The sequence below is a fragment of the Leucoraja erinacea genome, unplaced genomic scaffold (genome assembly GCF_028641065.1).
Source record: "Leucoraja erinacea ecotype New England unplaced genomic scaffold, Leri_hhj_1 Leri_1294S, whole genome shotgun sequence".
NCBI lineage: Eukaryota > Metazoa > Chordata > Chondrichthyes > Rajiformes > Rajidae > Leucoraja > Leucoraja erinaceus.
Genome location: NW_026575555.1, coordinates 23,709 through 33,351, shown reverse-complemented (window position 1 = coordinate 33,351; position 9,643 = coordinate 23,709). Strand labels below are relative to the sequence as shown.

The 9,643-nt window shown below is 43.5% G+C and overlaps 1 protein-coding gene across 1 annotated transcript in view; it reads right to left on the bottom strand.

Moving 5' to 3' along the window:
* Positions 1-783: 783 nt before the first annotated feature.
* The window catches only part of LOC129715651 (organic cation/carnitine transporter 2-like), a gene marked incomplete at its 5' end in the record, with an annotated part of 30,826 nt that continues 21,966 nt past the window's right edge, over positions 784-9,643 (bottom strand). The window contains 4 exons of the mRNA XM_055665510.1: positions 784-1,615; positions 2,485-2,620; positions 6,629-6,811; positions 9,258-9,472. Of these exons, the coding sequence (XP_055521485.1) occupies positions 1,540-1,615; positions 2,485-2,620; positions 6,629-6,811; positions 9,258-9,472 (610 nt within the window). The remainder of the gene's footprint in view (positions 1,616-2,484; positions 2,621-6,628; positions 6,812-9,257; positions 9,473-9,643) is intronic.

Below are 9,643 nucleotides of genomic sequence, written 5' to 3'. Positions count from 1 at the left end.
TCAGGCAACTGAATCGTCTGAACACAACCAAAGAGCTGAACTACTATCTACCTCTTTGGAGACCCTCGGACTATCATTGATCAGACTTTGCTGGCTTTACCTTGCAGGAAACGTTATTCCCTTACCATGTACCTATACCCTGTAAATGGCTCGATTGTAATCATGTATTGTCTTTCTGCTGATTGGATAGCACGCAACTAAAGCTTTTCACTGTACCTCAGTACACGTGACAATAAACTCATCTCATACTAAACTGAAGCTGATTCTCAGATCAATCCTATCCCCCATTTATCCCCCTCTGTGCAATGACAATAAAGATATATTATTTCTCTCTGCAATAGACTCTTTAGACTTTAGACTTTAGAGAAGCAGCGTGGAAACAGGCCCTTCGGTCCACGCCGACCAGCGATCACCCAGCACACTAACAATTTTCCTACACACACTAGGGACAATAGAAATGTTACCAAAGCCAATTCACCTACAAACTTCCACGACTTTGTAGTGTGGGAGGAAACCGTAGCACCCTGAGAAAACCCACGTGGTCATGGGTGCGAAAGAGATTTACCAGAATGCAGCCTGGGTTAGAGCACATTAGATATGATGGAAGGTTGGACTACTTTGTTGTTTTCTCTGTAACATCAAAGATCAAGGGGAAACCTGACCAAAGTATATAAAATTCTGTGAGGCATAGATAATAGTAGCAATCAGAATTTTTTCCCCAGGATTGAAATATCAAAGTCTAGATGTGAGAGATGAGAGAGGCAAACTTTAAAGGAAATGTGTGAGGCAAGTATTATTTTACACAGAGCAGTGGGTGCCCGGAATGTGCTGCTGAGGGTAGTTGTGGGGGTAGAGAGGATAGTGGCATTTAAGAGGCTTTTAGATAAGCACATGCATATGCAGGGGATGGAGGGTTATGGATCACGTGCAGGCAGAAGAGATTAGTTTAACTTGTTTGCAATGGAGATTGTGGGCTGAAGGGCCTGTTTCTGTGCTATACATCTATGGTCTAATGTCAACAAGTTCCACATTCAATAAATGGATAATTGAAAGAAAGCACCTAATATAATGACCTGTTTCAAACTGTTTCAAAGCAGGAGAGGAGTTTGAACCAAAACAGGAGGAATGAAACAGAAACAAGAGTTGATCACAGAAAGCATTGACTGTAGGAAACCATCACACTGGGTAGATGTCAAGGATTGGTTCATAGCATTTAATAAATTGCTCTACAAAGAGGAAAATATCCAAGGAATATAATGCAATCGGATGGAAGAAATACATAAAAAGTGCATGTCTTTTTTTAAAACAATATCTTAGAGAAAGGGTCCAGTAATTTGGTTTTGTGAAACTTTGGTAGAAACTTCAAATCCTATTCCCTGCAGGAGATCTGATCATTTCACTGTGATCTCCAGGTATCAGTTTCTTTCTGGATCAACAGAAGAAGTTGCCACTTTTGGAGTTGCCACTCCTGAAGAGTTGGAGCCTGACCCAAACGGCAATGAATTCCTCAGTCGCTTGGCTGCTGGTGAAGATCTGTGCTCAAAGCATTTCCTCTTTTAAAATCACCACATTGTTTTCTCTGGTTTGAGTTGAATCAGAGTGAGAACATTTGCACCTGTATATGAACAAAATAAGTCATGAACCATGGGCATATACTGAATCATTTTCTTGTAACACTCTATAAATGTATCATTCATTTCAAGTCAAGTTATTTTTAATTCAACAAAGTTCAGTGCTAGAGTTTATCATCATGGGCTGTGTGTTTGCAACAATGCATTGTTGAGACACAGATTGCTAGCATGTGGGGTCCCTGCATGCAGGTTTTTGCCAAACCATCCCGTGCATTACTTGAGAGAATTATACAATCAAATAACAAAAAAAAGTTAATCAAGCAAATGTTGAGACAATCTGGTTTCTATGTTTTCTATGTTGTATAGTTTTAGTCATAGATAGTCATTGTGTCATACAGTCTGAAGAAGTCTGAAGAAAGGTTTGACCCAAAACTTCACCTATTCCTTTTCTCCAGGAATGCTGCCTGACCCACTGAGTTATTCCAGATTTTGTGTCTGTCTTCGGAACATGGATAGGACAGATTTAGAGGGATATGGGCCAAATGCAGGTAGATGGGGCTCATGTAGATAGGACATTTTTGTCAATGTGGGCAAGTTGAGCCGTAGAGCCTGTTTCCACACTTTCCATGTACCTGTCCAAATGTTTCTTAAACATTGCGATAGTACCTTCTCATCTGTTATAACATTCAAAACTGATAAAAGCATGATGAAAACTGAAATACATTACAGATGGGATAGGAAGGGGTTTGAGGACTATGGGGCAAAGGCAGGCAAATGGAACTAGTCCAGTGTGTCAACTTGGAATTGAGTCCTCCCATAAACAAACTCGATACACTACACTGCAGCTACTGTCATTTACGGCAGAAGTTTCTTTTAAGAAAGGGAGAGAATGAAAAAGACTACGGTGACTTACCATTTAACTTTTTGCATTTGGTCAATTGTATCTGGAAGAGGAATATTGAACGTTTCTGGCAGAAACAAGACCACAATTCCTGAGAACACCATCAACACCCCCATCACAATAAACGGCAGGATCTCTTGATAACTACCTGCGAAAAGAAAGCATACATTTACCTACAATTGACAATCAACAAATTGATATAAAAAGCCAAAATATTTCATCCACCAGGCACCAATGTGAAATCAAATGTATTTCACAAAATGTATATTCAAGTAATTTTCAATTTCAGGTGTGGGTTAATTTCATTGTTCGTGATCTGGTTACTGTGATATCTCTTCTTGGCGAGGAGATGGGAAACATTTTTTGAGTGAGTTTAGTTTACTGTCACGTGTATCGAAGTAAAGTGAAAAGCTTTTGTTGCAAGCTAACCAGTCAGCGGAAAGACTATATACATGTTTAAGACAATACATAATGAAGACAATACATGATTCAGACAATATACGATTGATCACCTGCTTGAGACTGTATGTTGCAGGGCAAAGATTATTGAGGGCTAATAACTAGTAAATAGAGATGTGGATTGTGATAATGTGGTGACGGGGAACCGCAGACAAAGCCCAAAAGTAGAGACAAGGAATGCAGCAGTGATGAAATCCAAGTTTCCAGAAATTCATTGATGATACAATAGACAATAGTTGCAGGAATAGGTCATTCGGCCCTTCGAGCCAGCACTGCCATTCAAAGTGATCATGGCTGATCGTCCCCAATCAGTACCCCATTGTTGCTTTCTGCCCATATCACCTGATACATCACCTGATATGGTACTGAGACCAAATATCATTGCATGTTTCAACTCTAAAATAGTTTCAACAGCTCACATCACCATTAACAATTACATATTCCATTAGCTAGGGTACTGTCCCATTCACCTGTTTCCCATTGAGGACATTGGACTTTGTGTTAGGAACTGATAAGCTATAATAGGCTCGCGATGCCGCTTTCAGATCTGGCGATGCTGAGGAATACAGTTCATCCAGGGCCAACCTGAAAAAGGGAATCAGGAGCGCAAAACTCAAATACAAGCGGCAGATCGAGGAGTATTTTCAAAATAACTCCGACCCCAGACGCAAGTGGCAAGGCATCAAGTCCATCACGGATTACAACAAAGTTAACACTCCCCCGCCCCCCTCCACCCCAGACAACGCCTCCCTTCCTGACGAGCTAAACTATTTCTATGCTTGTTTTGACCGGGACAATAAAACAACAGCCATCAAAGCTGCCCCACCCCCGAATGAACAGCCCCTCAGTCTCTCCACCTCTGCTGTACAAGGCGATTGAGCAAAGTGAATGAGCACAAAGCTGCCGGCCCCGACGACATCCCCGGGCGTGTGCTCAGGGCATGTGCTGGACAACTATCCCAGGTCTTCACTGACATTTTCAATCTGTCACTGGCCCAGGGTGTCGTCCCTACTTGCCTCAAGACCACAACCACTGTGACAGTGCCCAAACAGTCAGCTTCAGGGAGTCTCAATGACTTCCGCCCAGTGGCACTCGCACCCGTCATCGCGAAGTGGTTTGAGAGACTGATCCTGGCTAACCTCAAATCTAGCCTCCCTCACACACTGGACCCCCATCAGTTTGCCTATCGGCCCAACAGGTCAACAGAGGATGTCATATCTGCGGCTCTTCACTCTGCCCTGACCCACCTGGACAATAACAACTCCTACATCAGGTTGTTATTCATCGACTTCAGCTCTGCACTTAATACTGTCATCCGCGCCAGTCTGATCACCAAACTCAGCAGCCTTGGCATCAACACCTCCCTCTGCAACTGGACACTGGATTTCCTCACTAACAGACCCCAGTCTGTTAGGATCAACAACTTCACCTCCTCCACTCTGACACTGAACACCGGCGTGCCTGTTCACCCATGACTGCGTCCCTATGCATGGTTCCAACGCCATCATAAAATTCACTGATGACACCACGGTGGTAGGACTGATCAGTGACAACAACGAATCAGCCTACAGAGAGGAGGTCCAGCACCTGGCAGCTTGGTGTACCAACAACAACTTGTCCTCAACACACAGAAGAGAAAGGAAATCATCGTAGACTACCGGAAGACCAGGCGGCAGACATACCCCCATCCACATAAACGGGACTGAGGTGGAGCGCGTCTCCAACTACAAATTCCTCGGAGTACACATCTCTGAGGATCTGTCCTGGTCCTTCAACACCCCCAAACTGATTAAAAAGGCGCAGCAGCGCCTCTACTTTCTGAGGAGGCTTAAGAAAGTTCACCTGTCCCCTCAGATCCTGTCCAACTTCTACCGCTGTACCATAGAAAGCATCCTGACCACCTGCTTCATGGTGTGGTACAGCAGCTGCACCACAGCTGACAGGAAGGCACTGCAACGGGTGGTGAAAACAAACCCATCACACCATCGGTGCCCCGCTTCCTGCCATGGCTGCCCTTCACCGCACACGGTGTCTGAGACGGGCTGGCAACATTATTAAGGACCCCTCACACCCCAAACATGGACTGTTTGCCCTCCACCCATCAGGGAGGTGGTACAGGAACCTCAGGTCTCACACCAGCAGGCTAAGAAACAGCTTCTTCCAAAACAACATTACCCTGCTGAACTCACAGGCCCGGCGCTAGCTATCTTTTATCTGTATATATTTATTTGCCTATGTACTAGATCAATATATCCTCATTTGTATATATTGTTTTAATCAGCATTTTACTATTTTGCACTCTGATTAGATGCTAAACTGCATTTTGTTGTACCTGTACTTGTATTTGTGCAATGACAATAAAGTTGAATCTAATCTAATCTAATCTATATATATAATCTAAGGCTGAAGACTATATTTTGCACACTGTATCTTTCCCTTTGCTCTATCTATTGTACTTTGATGTTTGAACTGATTGTATGTATATATGTATGTATGTATGTATGATTTATCTGATTGGATTGCATAGCATACAAAACAAATAACTATCATTTATTAACAATTATGATTCCATGGATTGCCCATAGCATACAATAAAAAAGACTATACTATACTGTATATTGCTCTATCTGTCTATAAGATCACCCTTCAGCCTCCTGTGCTCCAAGGAATAAAGTCCTAGCCTGCACTACCTTTCTAATAGCTCAGGCCCTCATGTTCTGACAACATGTTCGTAAATCTTCACTGCACTGTTTCCAGCTTATTAACATTCTTTCTATAAGACGGTGATCAAATCTGCACACAATACTTCAAATACAGCCTCGCAATGCTTTTACAACTGTAACATAACATCCCAGCTTCCATACTCAGTACCGTGACTGATGAGAAGACCAATGAACCTAAAGCTTCATGTGTAGGAAGGAACTGCAGATGCTGGTTTACACCGAAGATAGACACAAAATGCTGGAGTAACTCAGTGATATTGGCAGCATCTCTGGAGAGAAGGAATGGGTGATGTTTCGGGGTCAAGACCCTTCTTCAGACTGAGAGTCAGGGGAAAGGGAGACAGAGATATGGAAAGGTAATGTGAGAACGACGGATCAAAGCAAACAATGAAGGAAATGTAGAATGGTTCACTGCTAGCTGAGAGGAAGGTGACAAGGAGGCATGCAATCAATAAAATTAATCAGAAGGACAGTGAAACTAGTCAGAGAACTAGGATGGGAGAGGGACAGAGAGAGGGAAAGCCAGGGTTACTTGAAGTTACAAGAAATCAGCTTTCTTTACTACCGTATCTACCTGTGACCTATGTCAGGATAGTGTCAAAAATCCTCATATTCAACAAGAATAGGGTAGTATGGTGGCGCAGCGGTAGAGTTGCTGCCATACAGGGCCAGAGACCCAAGTTAGATCCTGACCACGGGTGCTATCTGTATGGAGTTGGTACATTCTCGCCGTGACCTGCTTGGGCTCCCTCTGAAATCTTTGATTTGCTCCCACACTTCAAAGATGTAAAGGTTTGAGGATTAATTGGCTTCGGTAAAATTGTAAATTGTCCTTAGTGAGTGTAGGATAGTGTTAGTATATGAGGATCACTGGTCGGTGCGGACTCGATCAGACGAAGGGCCTGTTTGCATATTATATCTAATATCTGTATATTAAAAAAACTAAAAATCAAGAGTTGCCATTGTTGCCTTACCAAGTAAAACAATGTAAGGAGAAATAATGCTGCCAGTTCTGGAAGCCATTGAACTCACTCCAACACCTGTGTTTCTCAATGGGGTTGGATACAGTTCGGAGGAGTAGACATAAACCATGCAATAAGCCCATGCGTTTCCCATTTTTCCAATTAACACCAGCACTGTAGAAAGTATTGAAAGATCTAGAAAAAAGCAGAAAGAGTTCTATTAATGCGATCGGTCTGCATAGAGCTCAGTTTTCCCCAGTTCATAGAAACATAGAAAATAGGTGGAGTAGGCCATTCGGACCTTCGAGCCTGCACCGCCATTCAATATGATCATGGCTGATCATCCAACTCAGTATCCCGTACCTGCCTTCTCTCCATACCCCCTGACCCCTTTAGCCACAAGGGCCACATCTAACTGCCTCTTAAATATAGCCAATGAACTGGCCTCAACTACTTTCTGTGGCAGAGAATTCCACAGATTCACCACTCTCTGTGAAAAAGAAATTTCTCATCTTGGTCCTAAAAGACTTCCCCCTTATCCTTAAACTGTAACCCCTTGTTCTAGACTTCCCCAACATCGGGAACAATCTTCCTGCATCTAGCCTGTCCAACCCCTTAAGAATTTTGTAAGTTTCTATAAGATCCCCCCTCAATCTTCTAAATTCAGTTCAGTTTATTGGCAATAGGTGTAATGAAAAACGTTTGTTGTGTGCTAGCTTGTCAGTGGAAAGACAATACTAGATTACAATCGAGCCATTTATTCCCTTTTTACATTTTACATTTACATTATTCCCTTTACATGATAAGGGAATAATGTAGAGGAGATTAAGGAGATCATAGTTAATGTAAGAAATGTTGCTGTAGGAGTAGAGATTTGAGAGTGTGGAGCGGGTGTAATATGTGATCTGTTTCTGTGGCTAGCACGCTAATAATCGCTTGGGTTGGGCGCCATCTTGTCTGCTTCGGTTACATGTACATGTTAGCTCCAAAGAGTAAAGATTGGGAACCTTTTGTGTCTTTTCTCTGCGTTTAAAATGATGGGATTTTTCACACATTGTTGTAAGAGATGGTTGGCCATTCATGAAGCTTGTTCATTTGGTAGCTCAGACTGTTAATAGCTTTGATTAATGGCACAGTGGCATAGTGGTAGAGTTTCTGCCTAAAAGCCCTGTCCCCCTGTACGAGTTCATTCAAGAGCTCTCCCTAGTTTAAAAAAAAATCAAACTCGTGGAAGCACGTAGAATGTACGTAGCGAGTACGTCGGAGTTCGGGGCCGTCTCTTAATGGCTCGTAACGCTAACGGAAAGTACTCGGGAAATGCGGGCAAGAAACTCGGGAAGACTTGTGAAGATTTTTCAACATGTTGTAAAATGTCCACGAGAGCCCCGAGTACTTACGAGCGGACATTACCGTAAATCACCAAGTTCGAATCAGGGCAAACTCGGGAAAACTCTTCAATTAACTCGTAGAGTGGGACAGGGCTTTTACAGAGCCAGAGAGCCGGATTCAATCCTGGCCATATGTGCTGTCTGTATGGAGTTTGTACATTCTCCCTGTGGCCTGTGTGGGGTTTTCTTTGGCAGCTCCAGTTTCCTCCCACACTCCAAAGACATATAGGTTTGTAGGTTAATTTGCTTGGAAAAATTGTATATTTCTCCATAATAGTGTTAATGTAAGATAGTGTTAATGTGTGAGGATTGCTGGTCGGCACGGACTCGATGGGCCAAATAGCCTTTCTGCCCTGTTTGTCAAAACGGAATTAAACTAAACTGAACTGAACTAACCTAAACAAAACTGAAATATGATGTTCTCCGGACATGCTGCCTGACCCACTGAGTTAAGGGCCTGTCCCACTTACGTTTCCGTGGCACGCAAATTATGTGACCTCGTGGTCGCGTTGCGCCACGATGGACCCGCGAAGGTCGGGCACGATTTCATGCGTACACACAGCCGTCTGGAGCGTGTGACATCATTTTAAGATGGACGCAAAACGCTGGAGTAACTCAGCGGGACCAGCAGCATCTCTGGAGAGAACCAATGGATGATGTTTCGTGTCGAGACTCTTCTTCAGTCTGAAAAGAAGGGTCTTGACCCGAAACGTCACCCATTGCTTCTCTCCAGAGATGCTGCCGGTCCCGCTGAATTACTCCTGCATTTTGCGTCCATCTTAAATTTTCTTGGCCCCGCTCCGGGAGTAGATTTTGCGCGAAGATTTTGTTCGCTACAAAAATTTCGGATCCCCACGCGATGTCGCGCACAAGGACATACCCCTCCGCGCTTCTCAATGGAACCGGCCCCGCGCGGCCATACGATGCCCGTGCGCCTCAACGCGACGACAAGGTCACGTAATTTGCGTGCCAAGGACATGTAAGTGGGACAGGCTCTTTACTCTTGCAATCTGTGTCTATCTTTAATACTAAAAAAGCAACAAATACTGGACCATAAAAAGACACATTGTGCTGGAGTAACTCAGCAGATCAGGCAGAGTCTCTGGAGAATAGGGATAGGTGACGTTTTAGGTCGTGGGGGGGGGGGGCGTAGGCCTTGTTTTCACATTGTATCTCTATAGCAAAGTCTGAAGTCTAAAGGCTTGTTCACGATTGTCACACTAGGATCACTGCAGAAGCAGTGTAAAACTTACTTGATGGTATGAGGTTCATGAAGAGCAGAACACCTCCACTCAGAACAAGAATGCCTGCATGGCTGAACCTGCGTGGACATTTCCGGAGGAGAAGCCAGGATGCGATACAACTCGGAATCTCAATGGCACCAAAGAGGAAACAATTCAGATAGTCGTTGCCATGAAGATTGGGGATGTTCAGAGACAGACCATAGTATCCAATTGCTATAATCATCCTACAAAATACAAGTCAAAATACTTCTTGTAAAACACATTTGTTTTTAATGTTCTCCCAGCCTCTTTTTGTTGGCTTCTAGAATCTCATTGTCTGTGCTCATTTTCACCTAGCCCCCAGCCAACAATGTGTCCTTTTGTCATCGTTACTTCTTTGCATATCTTTCATTCAT